This window comes from Salminus brasiliensis, chromosome 2, assembly GCF_030463535.1.
Source record: "Salminus brasiliensis chromosome 2, fSalBra1.hap2, whole genome shotgun sequence".
In the NCBI taxonomy this organism is placed as follows: domain Eukaryota; kingdom Metazoa; phylum Chordata; class Actinopteri; order Characiformes; family Bryconidae; genus Salminus; species Salminus brasiliensis.
Window position 1 is genome coordinate 43,944,970 of NC_132879.1, and position 18,161 is coordinate 43,963,130.

The window sequence follows — 18,161 nt, forward strand, 5'->3', positions numbered from 1 at the left end:
ACGTAACAACTGCTGACTCTGCACTTGCAGGGGTTTGAATGGGCTGCAGTAAGAACTAGGCAAGTCACTGGAAGCGCTCTGATGCGCAAAAAGCCCCCTGTATTCATGTTTTAACGATGCCAGCACTTAGTTGAACTCAACGAAGCTCCAAGAAGCAGTACAACGCACTCTTAGCATGGTTCGGGACTTGAGACTCCTTGAGTCCTTATTCAATTTAATGACAAACTGGGTTCAGCCAGTGAAGCCCAAGGAGCATTTTTGGATAAGCGCATGTTGAGTTCTCACTCGCATGGTGATGCTACCAATAGACACTTTTTGCCATGCAAGTGTGAGCAGATATTAACGCGCAATGAATCCAAAGACGAAGATGACATTGGCCGTTGTTAGGGAGATAGATGAGACTTATTGAACAACTATTAAAAAAGGCACACTGCTCTGAGCCCTTGGGTCGTGTCTACAGGCTAACCATCTTCTCATCTCCTCGTTTTGGATGCAGTGTACCATGCGCTGCATATCCTGCACCCACACCCTGTCGCTGGTGCTGTGCGTCCTGGCGCTGACTCCGGCGGTCGTGCAGGCGGGGCCCGAGACGCTGTGTGGGGCGGAGCTAGTGGACACGCTGCAGTTTGTGTGTGGAGAAAGAGGCTTTTATTTCAGTAAGTGCACTTTTTATTTATTTATCACCTCCCCCCCACACACACTTCTTCTTACACCCCCTCCCTCCCCCAAAGCACTAATGGGCGCCTCATAAATAAATTCCTCGCTTTCCACTCACTTTCCAAAACTGCTTCCTCTTTCCTCTTCCTCTGGTAAATGCTGGTAAATGTTGTATAGTGAGCGTCCCAGAATCAGTATAGCATGAAGAGCATCATACAATGGCAGGACACATTGCAGCCACTCATAACTCGTAACCCAAATGTTTGTCAGTCGTTTGGCCTGTGTGGTTCTAGAAAACACTTTAACTGATATAGATCTTTAACCTTATGTCCAGGTCCTCCAAACGTCTTCACTGAAGAAGATGGCTCTATAAAGAATCGCTCACATATAAGTTCTTTTGTGCTCCCATAAGTGGTTCTTCAATGACGTCATTCCAAACCATAACTAACTAATAACCAGAACAACCTGAGAACAAATGTGGAACCCTTTTGGTGATATATACAGTATATGTATATAGTTTTCCACTAACCCAAAAGCCCCTCAAACCAGCTGGGTTGGCATGGTTCTATAACAATGTCTTTCCTAAAGAACCCTTAAACACGCCTTTTATAATAAGGGTGTACTAAAATGGGATATTTGGCTCAAAACAATAGTGGAACCCTGGTGCTGCATACAGTCAGGTCTGTAAGTGTTGTAAATGTGCCTCTGGACACCAACTTAACACTTCTAACCAGGCAGAGACTATTTAACCATTCAACTAGTTATTTAAACTAGTTATTTAAATAGCTCAAATTCAGATGTTTATTGTGTCATTGTTTCATATGTAATGTCAGTCTTTGCTAAAAATCCCTTGAAGAATCTCTTTCTTTAAAAAACCCTATCGTATTATTATTAGAGAGTGTATTGTGTTTAGACAAACATTTGGACAAAACGGGAGGAAATGTGCCTTTTTGTTTACTTAAAACAAAGATTCGTAGATCTCTGGGTGACATAACAGGAACAAAGAAGTAAAAACTAGAGTAGACTGATGCTTATGTTTAGATTACCCTAATAAAGTAAGATACAGCTCAGCCTCCTGCAGAGTTTTGCTGAAAGCCTGAGGAGAGAGAAAGAAGCTGTAGCATTAAACATTCTCCAGTGTAAAGCAGAAAGCTACCCAAAGAAATCCTTTCAGCTTTGGTTCTAAAACATAAATCTCTCTTTTGAGATGGGGAAGGCTGGGGATGTACTAAGGTGATGAAGGACTCAATGTGTGCTCTCCCACCCATTTTGGGACAGCTAAAGAGTGAGTCAGAACTGCCAGGCCTGGTGTAGTTTCGCTTTCAGTACTAAGGAGTGTCCACCGGATCTAGGTAACCAATGGAAGTGGAAATGTAGAAATGATATATAACTCATCATGGACATGAATGTCATGGCAATATTGGGCTTCTATGATTTCTTTGAACTGTTCTTTTTTTGGAGTAGAATATAACATTCATCTGTAATAGAAAATTTGCGAATGCGGACCACGCTAGCTGAGGCAAGAAGGAGAACTCGAGAAATTTGGGCTGGAGTTCTGGGGGGCTTTGAGCTGATGGGACCCGAAGCCAGACCCCCCTTTGCCAGGTAGAGGTTGAGTATGATTGGATGACGAGAAGGAGCAGGGGTGGTGGTGGGGTGCAAGTTTTCGTCACGAGAACGAGAAGGGAGAGGAGCGGTGTGTAGAAATGGAGGCGAGGAGTTTGGGCGTGGTCCTTTTCCCAAACTTTCAGTTATTACATAACTCCATAATGTTAAACATAGAGTCACAATTTACATTTACAGCATTTAGCAGACACTTTCATCCAGAGTTACAAAAGTGCTTCGCTATTTACTCAAGAATAATCTAAGCTAGTTTGAATATACTAAAAATTCAAAGATACTTCTAAGCTTAGACACTACTAAACACAAGTCAATATAGAGACCATAATGCTCTACACTTTGTCTAAGTACTCCAGTGAGCAACTCTGCTGTTCGAACACCCAGAGGAAGTTCCTTCCACCACTTTGGTGCCAGGACAGAAAAAAGCCTGGCTGCTTGTCTTCCTTGGAACTTAAGGGATGGTGGGTCAAGCCGAGCCATACTTGAAGCTATACTTGAACCACCTTTCATGTCTGTTTGGTACACCCGATATTTTCCAAGTTTAAACTTTCTAGCCATAGTGGTTCTTCATTATTTCAAATAGTACAATGGTACAAAGTTTCTCTGGCAGCTAAACAGTCCAGAGCATGTTGCTACCACCACCATGCTTAACAGTTGTTAATGTGTGTAGAGTCATATCTAAAGAGCAATATGAATGAAAATGAAACTTTATTTTATGTAGTATTAAAGTGAAATGCTATGGGAAGAGGTTATCAGGTAGGCACCTCCCTTTGTCAGTGTTTTGCTGCATTAACACTTGAACTTTGTAACAACAAAAACCGGACAACACAATGCACACCTGCACTACATTGATGTTACTCCACACTGGCCTTACTGGTGAATAAGGCTGTACCGAGCCTCACTGGCACCCACATACTGCCCAAACTCTTCTCAAGAGAGACAGTGGAATCATAGAAATTCAGAGGAAACTAAAAGTAGTGTCAAAAGATTTCCCCAAGGTAGTTGGTACTGTCATGAACAACGAAGCGCACAGAACACCCAACTCACCAGCATTCCCTAAAATTAATCTTAAGAAATGGCCATGAGGGTATACTCTTAGATCAAAAGGGCAGGCACATAACACCCCTAAGAGTGCATGTGCCCAGGTACACACACAACATGTATAAGGTGGGTGGGCTACAACAGCAGAAGGCAAAAAAATAGGGGACGTCTGGTTGATTTCATTTAGCAACCAATTTGCTAGCCAATCCTTGGGGTAGCTATTCAAATTTCACATCCCATCTCAAATGGTGCATCAATTTTATTATTCTTACTATACAAGTACGCTACAATTACTACACTATTTAAGTTGGAATGGGAAATCTGGCTAAGAAGCCATCGTCAGCTCATTTTTGAAACAAATGAGCTGACGATGGCTTCTTAGCCAGATTTCCCATTCCAACTTAAATGTAAACGTGTAAAATAATCACTTGTGGCTTTATTGGGCAATACCATATGGAGGCCCTGGTCAAACAAAGTTGACCATGTACTTGGCATTCTGATGTTCAAACATTCAAACAAACAGACCTGTGCAAACTGTAGGACTCACAGGTTGTTGTCTCACAGGTGCTGCCACCTTCAGATTGTTACACATTACTACAAATGTTGTCAGAAATAATTCCTTACACTCACAACAAACAAAAAACTGAAAAATGTAATGCTGAAGAAACTGCTTGCAGTATAATTATAAAAGCATTGGCAGACTGCCAGCTGAAAGCAGAATAAATCTTGTCTGACTTAATCATTGCTTTAGTAGTTGCTCAGTGCTCAACATTTTTAAGCACCTGATGATAAATTTATGAAGTGAATGAACTAAGGAGGTGCAAATGTTTGAGGCCACTATGTCGACACATGGCTTAATATTTTTGACAAGTGGATATACACAGGTATTACAGAGATTAATTTCAGAGACCTAATGAAAAAGAAAAACAAAACTCTATGTAGTTCAAACTGAGAAGGGAAGTTACATTTCTGTCAACAGTGCTGGGGCTTTTGGTGGTAAAAAAAATGGGAGTTGGCCCGATCTTTTATGGCCTATCGATGACCAAGGGTTTGTTTTTGTCTGAGTTGGGTCCAAAGCAAACACATTTACGGTAATCTGAACTTTCTGTGAAATTGTTGCATCATTACCACATGCAGGAAAGAGTGGGCTAGGACTGGAGCACAAACTCCGGTAAAATAGCTGAAAGCCTCTAACTAATAACTAAACCAAGTCAAGAACCAACCATAAGCATGTGGCTGTCTGATATAGTCCTGACAGTCTGTGACTTAATCACTTATCATAACCCAAGACTTTAGACTGCTTCAACACAAATCCCAAGTGTTAACACTTATCTCAAACTTTATTCACTCACAAGCTAAGCCCATTCCATTTGCAACCAAATTCCGGCAAGTGCAAAATAAATATTTAGCAACCACAGTGTGGCTGCCAACAGTGGACAACCTCATTTTAAAAAATCAATTCTTTTTTTGTTTCCCAGTAGTTGACTACAAAGGTTTGAAGAGTACCCATCCCTAGCCTCCCATCCCTATCCCCTTAGCTAGCTATGCTGTTTTTCTCAAGAATTTATGCAATGGTTATTTGTCTAATGTAAATACTTTAACCCGATGTTTTACATTGAGATCATCTTTATAGTAAATTGTGGTCTTTAGGACCAATCACAGACAGGGGGAGGTCTCCAAACAAACAATGCAGTAACTAGGACCTATCACAGTCAGGGGGAGGTCTCAGAAAGGATGTGGTCATTAGGCCCAGTCATGTCTTTGGAAAAGCACTGTGAGAATCTGCTTGTATTCAGCCACATGAGCATTATTGAGGTTTTGTACTAAATTTAAGCTATTAGTTCTGGATTCATGTGGAACAATTGCAGAAAAGGGGTAGTGATTAGGAAGAACTGCAGTCAGGTGGAAGTCTCAGAAAAACAACGTGGTCATTAGGACAAATCACAGTCAGGGGGTGGTCTTAAAACAAACAATGCAGCAATCAGGACCAACCACAATCAGGGGGAGGTCTCAGAACAAACAATCTGGTCATAAGGACCAATCACAGTCAGGGGGACGTCTCAAAACAAAGTTTGTGGTTATTAGGACCAATCTCCTACTTGGATTAGCGCTGTGAGAATCTGAATGCATTCAGCCACACATGCATTAGTAAGGCCATGTACTAAATTTGACTACATTTGACTACACACTAGTTTTGGGGTTGTTCACCAACTCATCCAATGATCCCTCATCAATGCAGACCAGAATGCTGAGGCTCTTTATACCCCTCTAGCTGACACTTAGCATTGGCAAACCTGCACCTTAAAGTAGCTGAATTCACTAATTAGAAGCAGTGGTTGAAGATGCCATCACTATTTACCTATTATCTTGATACTAGCTTCAGTTATACAGCTGAAGAGGAGGAGGGTGAGCTGAAGTTACGTTCAGCTGCAGTGGAAAGCAAAGTGTAGAACCTCATTACTACTTTTATTCTAACGTGGGTATGTGGTCAGTAAAAAGCCCCAGGTTATATAAATTATTACATATCATTGTTCCAAAAGTCTCCAAAAAGACAACTTAAAAGGAGAAGGAAAAAAACCCTTCTCCATTTAAAGTATTTTAGTTGAAGTCATTTTGGAGCATTTCTATAGGTCAATTCATCAATGTAAAGGACAAGTGGCAGATTTAAATGATGTCAGAAAGTGGACTATGGTAAAAGTACAATAGAGATACAAGGTTTTTGACAGTAGTGATATTGCAATAGCCTAATGCAATAGCACTACTGTTGGAGAATACAGTTTGCCTGCACTGGGTTGCACTGCACTCATTTTGCAGGCTTATTCAATGCCCCATGGCTACCACAGAAGCAGAGAGGAAATCTTAGGCTACCTATGGAAAAACATCACTGAGGAAAAATGTTATAATATTCTTTCAAAGAAGAAAAAGAAAAACATTGATCCTGAAACGCAGATAAGGTAGACTAATCGCTGCAGTCTTAGTGGAAAGTATGTGTCTCATCTAACATGTGTCTATCTGGAGAATCCATTTTTGGCATATTCTCTTTCTTACACCTGGGAATGAGTGACAGCTTGGTTTGCTCTGTGGTCACCCCCTCCCAGCCCACGTTCCCCTTCAGTGTACTTTCTCTGCTTCTCACACATAAAGTCTTGCAAGCAACCTGCTATGTTGAATTTGGCAGGTCCATCTGTCCATGAACACTAATGCAGTGATATTGGCCATACCGTACATGTACCAATCCGCTTGATTCATGTCAGAAAAGCAGTAGCTACTTGAGTTTCACGAGTCTCCTGTTAGGAAAAGAAAAGTGAAATACTACACTATTACTCTATTGAACAAAGTGTTTATTGAAAGAGAGCGCTGCTTTGAAGACAGAAGGGAGAAAGAGAGAGAGAGAAAGAGAGAGAGAGCATGAAAAGCAGAAGAGTAGGGAGGGAGAGATCCACGAAGTAGTCAGTTTTTCCAATTATTAGCCTGACCTAGAAATTCTAAGCCATATTTGTAACATCTAAGCAAGCACGCTCATCTTAGATGGTCTGCTGTTTAAAGATGGGAAACAGGATGCTGGGAGGAGTATCAAGAAGATACATCAAGATTTAGAAGATGTATGCGTGAGGGGAGGGTATGCTTTGGGATCTGCTCAAGACAACAAACCTGAGCTCTTTAATAAAAGGGCCTCCAGATTTTGAGATCCTTGAATTGATATTATTTCCTTCCATGGTCCTACATTCAATGGAACAACTACGAGCAACAACTCTAGATATGCATCTTCTTTTGAAAAGCACAAAGAGGCAAAATGTAAAAAATTCCATTAATGTAGAAATGAAGGGTGACTTTTTCTTTATTGTTGTCAACAGCTCTGTTCATGACGAAGCACTGAGTGCTTCTTTTTCCAGCCTAGTTTGCCGTGATCTTGGAAGCGGCCACAGAAAGGAAGAGGAAACGTGTAAACAGCAAATCACCCACCCACTCACAGATTCGGCTCTTGTCCCAGAGCAGCAGGAGATTATGGGGGATTACAGGATGATTAGGATGCCCCCCTTGCCCCCCTTCCTTTTCCTAGCCATGCACTGGACTTGAGCAGAATGCACCAAGCACTACATAAAGACCTCCTGTGTGCATCTCTTTGCTGTGAAAAAGGGGGAAGGTGTCATTTTCCCTGCTACACTCTGACTGTGCTTGAGTCATGGGGCGGTGAAGGGGGGAATTGAACAAAGAAGCGTCTCATCAAAGCCTGAGCCGTGGGTCCGCCAAGATGGGTAGCATAAGCCAGTGAAAACACCCAGACTTGGATTTTGTCCCCACTGTGTCGAAAGTCGTAATTGACAGTTAGTAGTCTCCATAAACTGAGCCACTAAACATGAAGCACTTGCTAAAGACTTTATAACCTCCTAACGATGGTATTATTGGTTTGTTTGGTTGTCTCCGTATCTTTAGGACATGGTCCAATGCATTTGATCTACAATTGCCCCAAAGCCCTGGTTTCAAATTGCATAACGAATTTTGACAAAAAGATGTGCTTTCTTTTTTGGTGGGGGGAAGGGGGGAAGGCTTTGGCCTATAAAGTTTTTGCAATGCCAATGATAAAGAGGTAGTTTCCAGGTCTATAGCAGTTTTGTGGTCCCAGATGCACCCTAAACTCGCTGACACTCCACAGGCAGTGTACCCGTGCCTGGTCCAAGAATCCAGTGTTTTTTATTAACCGCAGCGAGGTAGTAAAAGTCAGCTCCTAACTGTGCCACTCTGGAAGAGGAATGGAGATGCCTTCGTCCAAGAGCCTCTTAGAACGGCACAGGCCGTGCGTAGTGCCCAGTCAGCAACGTCCCCGGCTACTGCATGTGATCACAGCCCACCCTTGGCCACCAGTAGCTGAGATTTGGCTCAGAGAGGAGCTTGACCCTGAAACAGGTTCAGTGGAGTAATGGTATGAAATATTTTGGCAGTGGTGCGCAGGCAACGAGCAGCAACTTTCAGAAGCCAACAATGGTTCTTCTACGTCTGCTGCCCAACAGCACCACCAATCTGAAAGACTGCAAGTTTGCAAAAAGCTTTCTCCAAAGTCAGGAAATGAATAGTGCCTTCTATTCTTTTGGATCTTTTGAACACTTTTGGAGCTGCCGGCTTATACAGGATAATCAAGCAGCTTGGAAAATAACACAATCTGCCTAGGACTGTCCGGGTGGCCAAGCAGATTCCCTGACTGACTGATACAGCAATTACAATGAATCAGCACACCAAAGTCCATACAGCACAACTGCACAAGAAAGTGAGCTTCCATCGGTAGAAACAGTATCTTCGCCAAGTGAGCCACTCAAAAAGTGGTGAATTTTTTGGAGTGGTAAAAGTGCATTGCAATTCATGATCATTTCGGTCCGTCGACAATTGGGGAGGAAAGCCGCCGTTATATCAGAAACCAATGTATATATAGAGAACTAATTTAAACAAGCGAGTGAAATTACAAGTAGCTGTCTATGAGTTCTTGTAACTGACATTAAGTTACCCATCTCTTTCTACTAACTCTTCAGCAACTCATTTTTACTACAGAGCTTCAACTGCTTCAGCTTGACTGTCTTAGAAACCCTCTAGAATCCTCTCAAACAAATCAAATGTAAAAAAAAAGAGAGAGATGTTTAGTCAGACACATACAAAAGGATATGACTAATCAGCCTTACATGTCAGCATGCAAATACAAGAAAAATATCAAAACAAATCCATTCAATAATATTGTCTGTCATTACCTCAATTGACTGTGATTATAAGCATAAGGAGTCTTTTCTCAGTTTTGCTCCTGATGCTGCAACAATGGCCCATTGTTTACAGGCATTACAACAGTGATCCCTTGAAATGCAATCCCAAAAACCTCAGAGACCAATTTTACCTCATTATAATCGCACTGGAAGAGTTGCTTGTAATGGTTGTTGTACATGTCAGGGCATGCACTGATTTTTCTCTTCTCTCTGCTTGGGTGGTAGAATTGTGTGACTTACTTCGAGGAAAACAGCGGATGTTAATTTGGGAGACTTCCGATATGTTTGGAAAGTCATCCAGAAAGCAAATCTGCTGGCTCCTAAAAACCTGTCTGCATGCGTAATCACAGACTTGGGCTTGAAACATCTCTTCCTTTTACAGCGCAGAACACAAAGAGCATTTGTTCAGCAAGGACAGATTGCTGAATTCTTTGCACTTTTTTTATACATATGCATTTGGAATCCACAGCTATGTATATGTGCAATTACATATCTGCATCATTGTGTATGGAAATAAATACTTGACATCATATGTATGTGTAAAACCAATTATTCACCATATACTGTATCTAGGACCAGTTGCCCTATTCAAATATCAACAGTATGTGGTCATTAAAAACCTACTGCAAATGAATGCACAGTGGCCATGCTTCTCATCTATGAGGTCTCATTTGTCATCTGCCAAAAAAAACATTTCCATTCATTTATTTAATGATTCACTCGTCTTTGGGCACCCCCTCCGGACTCAAAGCAGTGCACCCAAGGGCCCTTCGGTCTGCGGGGATGCATCTGTTCACGAATGAGAGCACCTCTCTTTCCAAAACACTGTTGTCAGTATACAGCAAGTGCAGAGCAGAAGTTAATGCACTTTGTCAGCGCTGGCAGTCCAGTGAGCCAAGAGCTATTAACTCTGAAAGGGAAAGGCATTTCCTCCTTGTAAATGCCATATTAAATTATTATTATTTTATTTGGTAACAGGGAAAAGCCTAGCAGGGCTATATTGCTCTAGGTGTGCGGGGAATTGTAAGTGGATAGTGGGATATTTTATAAAGGCCACCGGGAGGGGGGTCGATGTGGTGGAGGTAGGGGGAGGACTAGGCAAGTACACCAAGTCACTGTGATGCTTCAAGGAGCCGTTATACATTAATCCCTAAGTGACTGTGAGATTTGATAGTTTAGGAGGTCAATACATAAGACAATTCATATTCCTTTAAAGGATTTTGGAACATTGTAAACTGTGGTCCATGACAAATTAGCACAAGGACCACACTCATCCCATACAGTCACTGCATGTATTACATACAGCCTGCACAAAACAATACAGGCCTGCAACTGGAAACTTCTGAACACTTGCAAATATTCACTCTCCATTATGGTTTTTTGGAAATGTGTTGCAAGGCAATTGAATTGCCACACGGTGTTTCTTCTCGAGTCAGCGGTTAGCGAGGTTGCCAGGTGCAGTCTGTAGTGCAGCACTGTTTCCTCTGCAGACTGAGCGAGCTCCTCCGGGGGCCTGCATTTGGCTTACCCAACATGGAGACTCAGTAAAAGATATCAGGTCGGAAACGGAAGAACGTGATATTCTCAACATTCGGGTGACTGTGACCTTTTTACGGGCTAGTGGCTGCCAAAAAAGTCTGCTCCTGCAAAGTGATACCTTGTAAATTTCACACTAGAGAAATCCGTGTCATTAACGCTGTCTGTATATCGGAATAATAAGAGCTATGGTCTGGCTGCTATATCGAGCCATTATAGCACCCATGAACTGGACGCTTGCCATGGTTCACTACTGAAAGGTTCAGAGAAATGCAGCAATTGTTCTCCTATAGTTGGTACAATTCCAGAATTAAAATTGATAAGGTGCATGACCTCACTACTAAAGCAGGATCACCCTTTCAAATTAATATGAGCATACCATTAAGATTACCAGGGGTGTGTCTTTTTATGGTTCTATGTTGAACTGCTCAAGGGGATTAAAGGAGATTCTATGTTCCCCCCCCCCCCCCCCATTTTGTCCAACAGGCAAGCCAACAGGTTATGGCCCCCCATCACGGCGGACACATAATCGTGGTATTGTGGATGAATGCTGCTTCCAGAGCTGTGAGCTGCGACGTCTAGAGATGTACTGCGCACCAGTCAAATCTGGTAAAACGCCACGATCTCTACGAGCGCAACGACACACAGACGTCCCAAAAACGCCAAAGGTGAGCTTCATTTCATAAACACATTACATTACGTTCAATGCTTATGTTCAACTTTTTAAAGATTTCTTACTGTAAAGATAATATGAAGCTTGATGTCTGACCACTAGCTAGTTGAAACAATTTTGCAGTGAACAGTATTAGAGAATGAATGCAAAATCTAATGCAACACAGTTAAACTACAATTAAAATTGTTGCTTGTTAAAAGTAGGAAAGTAACTGTAAAAGGCCCTGTATTCATCCATTCTTGGTAAAATTCACTAAAATGACCGCAGCATTAGTGATTTTTTACTTCTAGGTCATTTGAATAGTTAAATCATATATAGAAAATTGACAATTATATCAATTCTAAGGAAAAACGTTTTTCTTTAGCATTGACAAGCTCATCGTGCTAACATGGTCAATCCTAAGTGTTTTAGTTTTCTTTTTCTTTGGATTAAAGCAGCACTGTAGCTTGTCATGCTAACATGCTAAGACAACCCCCAGCTCCCAAAAATCTACAAATGTAAAAGAAACTGTTAATGAAAGCCAATAGCTTCTCATACTAACCTGTTCTGATCAACCTGATCTAATTGATCCTGTTCATGATTCCAAACTCTGGCAACTTTCTTCTTCTGCAGAAACCTGTATCTGGCCATAGCCACCCATCTTGTAAGGTAGGCCATCCCTTATGAGAGAAAGGTGTGATCCACAGTTCACAGAATAGTTGAATTGGGCAAAAATGCAAACAAATGAATGGCAGCTAAATGAGAACCATGTTAATTGGCTGCTATGAACCTGTATCCTGCAATTTCTGTGTTAGCATCCATGGCTCGTTTGACTATTCCTTGAAGCATGTATCGTTTTATCTGCGTTATCATTACCTGAGGCATGCCCTGCATGACTGTGACATTGCAAAACTGAATCTCTATCACTAGGGAACTGAATGTCCAACAACTAAGCTCACCTCAAGCTTGGAAGGATGCCACTAGAACATTCTGCTGCAAGGACACGCTGTATCCCTTGCTCTCTCTGTCTCTCCCTCAACCCAAATGGGTGTCATCCATTTAAGTGTTTCCCCCAGTTCTTTTTACAGCCCCACTTTAAAAAGAAAACCATTAGCAGGAGAACTGGCTAAGTGGTTTTCGTGGTAGACCTGCAAGCACTCTCTTGTGGGCTCTGTCTTGCTCCCACATGTCATGCGCTAGAAGCTCGGTCTCATGTCACCTCCGATATCTGCACCCCGGCTTGAGAAGCAGAGGCTCACATGCCGCCTTACTCTTCCTCACTAGATTTTGGGCCTCGGCTTAGTCTGCGTGAATTATGCATATTAATCTTCCAGTGGCAAAGAAATTGCATGTGCTGCTTTGACAGCAAAGGAGGTTTTATTTCCTGCGCATAAGGAAATAACACTCCGTTCGCTGAACAGCTGTGTTGTTACAGGCACAGACAGCCAAGTTTCAACCCAAAGCTGTTTTCCTGTTCTTTGTCTGCCTCCTTGATTTGTGTCTGCAACACCTCTCCCTCTCTTACTCTCTACCGCTCACAATCTCTCCTATCCTTTTTCAGGAAGTTCATCAGAAGAACTCAAGCCGAGGGAACACTGGGGGAAGGAACTTCAGAATGTAAAGGGGGCGGCAACGGGAATGGCAGAGAAAGACAAGTGGAACTAATGGACATAGCAAAGCAGAGATGAGAGCAAGAGTGTGGCTTACCTGGCCATCCAGGAGAATGGGTCACTCCAACAGCAAAAAAAAAAACAAACAAACAAAAAAAAAGGATAAGCTCTATGTACCAAAACAAAATCTCCTGTGACTAAAGAGCAAATTTGACTATTTTATACATTGCATCATTCCATACTGGGGAGGGACAACCAAGTAATCTGTTGAAACAAAAGTAGCTGCTAATTAGCTGTTAAAAAGTTAAATAGCTGTTCTGAAACGTCTGTTGTGAACTGTTACATGTCATGGTTGTGGGTAACTTCTAACAAGAGAGCTGCTGGATAGTTTGACCAAATTGGTTTAATGGTACCACTTTGTGACCATCTGATCACAGGATGGCCACTGGGTTTGAGCCAGTGGGTCACTGGGGGAGAGGTGAAAGCTTTCTGGGCAAAGGTTTTGCAGAACATTTTCCATGAAGGTCTCTCTGTCTCACACACAGAAGCCTTCTCAACTTACTTCCTGTGTAAAAGGCATTTCAGCCAGAACCATTTCTGATCAAGCTTGTCGCCCATTACTCCTTTAATAAAGTGATTCTGTCTGTGTAAGCCATTAAGATTACTAGATTAATGATGAATACCTTTGGCTTAAGCAAGCCACAGCTTGACCAGAATCACTGGATAACAGTCTAAACAGTATATTGTTGATACAGATGGTACGCTCGCTGGACACATAGCCTGGCTATGGACTATAGCCACTTCATTTATCTTATTAGCTTAAAAAAGAATTATTATTTGTTTTGCTAAAAGATGCATCAGACTGCACGAATGAAACAAACATGGACAGTTTGACAGACGTTTATGCTAAAGTAACCACATACATTAGAGAAAGAAAAAGATAAGAATATACCATTGTGCAAGAGTATTTCCATTAAAGGCTTTCAGGATTGTACAGTAGGGTGCAAACTTGTACTTTATACTTGTGTAAGTATAAAAAACTGTAAGTATACAGCAGTTGGTTTAGCATAGTGTGTAACATTGATCTTCCCTACGGCAGACTGGGGTTCAATTCCCCGGCCAGCCAAGCACACCACACTACACCAATAAGAGTCCTCAGGCAAGACTCCCAAAGTAGTTCTGAATAAGAGTCAGTCAAATGCCATCATGCAAATGTAGGTATATGACCAGTTCCCACAAGAGCATTACTACACCCTGCTCCATAAACAGCTCTGTTCCTGATGTACTGGCTAACACGTAAATCAGTATACAGGCTTGTTCCATTTGTTGGGATGAACCAGGCTGCACAGGAGGACCTTCCAAACATGGACTCTGTTTAGCCGCAGTCAGAGATTTTTTACAAGTACAACGGACTTCACCGAGGAACTGGGAATGCAGCATAGACGTTTGCACAGCCTCTGCTTTGCGATTCCTCTCCTTCACCTGAGATCACCTCTCATTGATCGCACTGTCCTCTCTGTAACTGTGTAATCAACCAATATTCCTATTTATGTTAACCATCACATTCTTTTTTCCTGTCATTATACATGATGGCATCATATAACAGAACCATATAACAACTCTGCCCACTGTATAATGGTGCTATTTTGTAGTAACTTGCAAGGGTTTGGCTAAAAGCAGAACTCGGGAGAGGGAAGGGAAGGGGGGGGGGTGTTGGGAGTTTAAACTGAAGGTTGATGGGCATCCCTTTTGCACAGCCTTGTGGCCACCATCATGTTCTTTTTTTATTTTTAAAGTATTTCAATTAGGTAGTTGTGTACACAAGACATGTACTTGTGTGAGACTTGTGAATGCATGGGGAGAAAAAAAAATTGTGATCCAAAGTTGTTTTCTACCATTTTAAATTATTTTTGTCTCAGTAAAGATCCCTATGTCAAATAATATGCCAAATAACTTGACAGAAAACACTGTGAACTATGAGCTTCCAGTACTATCAATGTTTTAAGCATCCAAGTGTAGCTTTTCCTGGATTTCATAAGCAATTTTGGCACTGACTTTCACAAAACATGACGTATTGGCATTGAGAGCAGAAATGGTGCAAGACTATCCTCGTTGTAGATAAGCATAAGACACTGAGAGTTTCTTTTCACCACTTCATCCTTTGGAATCAATTTCTAGCTAACCATGAAGCTATATTAGCTGACCAGCTGACCTGGGTCTACTTGACAAAAGTGATTCCTGGCACCATGCAAAATCATTTAGAAGCATTTTCAACTTTTCCTTTATATAACTATATTCAATTACCTGTGAACTTTTATGGCATTAGCACTGTCATATTACAAACTGGCATGGAAAAAAAATACGCTTAACAACAGAATTCTTGTTTTCAGTAATATATAAATATTCTTAACATCATCACAAACCCCAGGCAATTTTAACAGGGAATCATTTCTTCAATGTGCTATTTTATTATGTAAACTACATTCAGCTACTATTCCACATAACAATTTTAATCCTTTTACAGTAGGTTACAATAAAGAACTGCAATAAATTTTAAACAAAAACATTTACAGATATTTATGCAGCATGTAGAATATCCAGAACTGACTGAAAAAAATCAAGAGGACCATTTGCCTATTTATTTTGTTTGGTATTTTTATCTTCTTTTTCAGTTTGCATAAAAATGCATTGTCATGTCAGCTAGCAAATGAAAAAAAGGTTTAAATAGATATAGAATGTACAAAAAGCTCCATTCAGACAGAATGTCCATATCTTACATGTACATACAAGCATGAAGAATTGTCTGGGGTTACATAGCCAAAGACGCTATGCAGCAAAATACAAGCTGCTCACTATGATACCAAAGATTTTGACTATCTGGGAGTGGCATAATGTGTCTAATAATCCCAATGGCTACAAAATGTGTTTTATTTTTACTTTGGGTGAAATTTTGGTACTTGTTCAGCCACAATAAACCTGTACTGTAGGTGGAATAAGATCAGTTTATTCCCCCAAGTTTTCTGGCTACAGTGGAACATGTTCCACTAAAAACCAATAACCCACAACATTGACACTTCTGGCACATAAGAGAATTTCAGAGCTCTCATTGATGGTGATGGTGCTTCAAACATGTATACTCTTGTCAGTTGTCAACACTTTTCACATAAAAGGAGTAGTTTTAGACACAGAAACACAAAAACGGAACAGCAATATGAAAAACTTATTTCAGATTTGATTGGTCATGATATGTAGGTTCTGGGGATTAGACCTTTTATCATTTAGAATCTTGTTTTTTTATATTATTGTGAGGCTTCCATGACTGGTGCTCTGTTTCCTTCTGAAGACAATATGGAACTGACAGATTGTTCACCATTCCTGCTGAATAAACCACTTGTCGATATTCAAAAGTGCCAATGAGTGAATTATTGTGAGAAGAGTAATTTGGCTGGAAGTTGGGTGTTTAGTCCTGATCCTGGGAATCTACCATCCTGATCAAAGATCAGATGAAGGTACCAAAGATCTTTGGAGACATATGTATATTAGAGTGTGATGTGTTGGATCTGGACTCCCCAAAGTGGTACATTTCCAAGATCATGATTGTAGAGTTGTGGTTCTCACTTTGCCCTGAAAGGAGAAAACAAAACAAAAAACAACCTAACAAAAACAAAACAAAACAAAACACAGATCTAGTTTATGAATACAATCCAACTGTTTACATTTTAGCCAGATATGTCACATTTATTTGATTGCGGTCTGAATGTGAATACTGTTTGGTCTGTGATTACTGTTTTCATTAAAACCAAACTAAATGTACTGATTGTACATTACTATTTAGTAGATTTTAGTTGCTTTGCTAGTGATGAGTGTAGTGATGATGTGGCACCTCATAGGTTTATTATGACCTATATTAGTTTAAATTGACAAGTAGACCTCATTGTCTTTATATAACACCTTTCATATAGTCAAACAACCTCAAAGCACTTAAAAAACACACATTAAAAACCTAGTAAAGTCAGATGATACAGTCCAACATGGACACATATTGTCTAGTCTAGTGGTTTAAAATGAACACATGAGATGCTGTTTTTATGGCTACTTTCCTTAAGGTTGGTGCAAATTATGAAAGAACCTCCCTTCCTCTATTCTACCTGCTTTACTGTTTTCTTGCAACAATTTTTGGCCCCTATGCTGCTTCACTCCCACTGCTCCACCTGGGCTTTTATTTCCTATTATTTGTATTAAAAGTAGTTTCTCTCTCTCTCTCTCTCTCTCCATGATTACTCCAGTCCTTATAAAACATGTGTTCAACAAGGTATTAGCCTCTCATATACAGATGCATTCGTCTAACAATGGGCTGTATGAGCCCATTCAGTCAGGTTAAAAAAAAAAAAAAAAAAAAGAATCTAGAGTTACACCCAGCTTCTGTACTTCTGATTTTAAATAAGGCACCAAGGGCCTAATCTCTTATTGATCCATTTCGTTGATCATATTTTTCATATTTTCTTTAGTAGCAAATATCAGGATCTCGGTTTTGTCTTGATAAAAGCTCTAGATAAATTTTGTGACATCCACAGAGAAATCTGACCAATTTCTTATATGCAAGCCTGTCCAAATCTGAACTTTCAGAGGAAACAGAAATATATAACGGTCATCAGCATAGAAAATTCCCTGGTGAAAGCATATCACTGAGAAAAGCAGTTGGCTTAAAATGGAACCATGAAAGTTCATAAATGTGAGATTTTCCAGTGCAACAAGACGTTTACATGGTAAAATAGGATTTAAACCATTTGAAGATTCCTTCATCTTTACTACATGACAAAGTAATTCTAATGGCATGCGCCACCAACGCAAATAAATCGGGGAGAAGGTTTGCTGTGTAGAAAGCTGCACATTCTGCATCTCAGAGAAATGTTGCAGTGACAGGTCAAAGCTCTTGTAGGCGGTCAGCACTTTCTAATGGATATATTGTGGAACAATCAAGCCTTTTTAACAGATAAATTGGCCACCTGGCTCTGTTTCAATACAAATAATGGTTCATAAATGTGGGGCAGGCGGCTGGCAGGCGGCTGGCAGGCAACTGGTCCAGCTATTCTGACTCTTCTTTCATCAATCTTCTCTTCTGACTAATACAGAATCAGTTATTAGCACCAATTAGACAAATTACAGCCTGAAAAGGGAATAGGAATTCAGGATTAGGAGATTTGGAGTCAACAGAAACCATAAGAGAGCATAACACAGTATTGGAAAGGCAAGTGTTCATCGCATTCATCTGCCTTCATCTTGGTTACACTATCCCACATC

At 40.7% G+C, this 18,161-nt stretch overlaps 2 protein-coding genes across 2 annotated transcripts in view; one reads left to right on the forward strand and one right to left on the reverse strand.

The window, feature by feature from the left end:
• The window catches only part of igf1 (insulin-like growth factor 1), a 17,431-nt gene extending 1,164 nt beyond the window's left edge, over nucleotides 1-16,267 (forward strand). Inside the window, exons 2-5 of the mRNA XM_072672888.1 lie at nucleotides 497-656; nucleotides 11,085-11,266; nucleotides 11,884-11,919; nucleotides 12,812-16,267. Of these exons, the coding sequence (XP_072528989.1) occupies nucleotides 497-656; nucleotides 11,085-11,266; nucleotides 11,884-11,919; nucleotides 12,812-12,871 (438 nt within the window). The 3' untranslated portion in view covers nucleotides 12,872-16,267. The remainder of the gene's footprint in view (nucleotides 1-496; nucleotides 657-11,084; nucleotides 11,267-11,883; nucleotides 11,920-12,811) is intronic.
• The window catches only part of parpbp (PARP1 binding protein), a 47,739-nt gene that overhangs the window by 8,181 nt on the left and 21,397 nt on the right, over nucleotides 1-18,161 (reverse strand). The gene's annotated exons all lie outside the window — the stretch shown is intronic.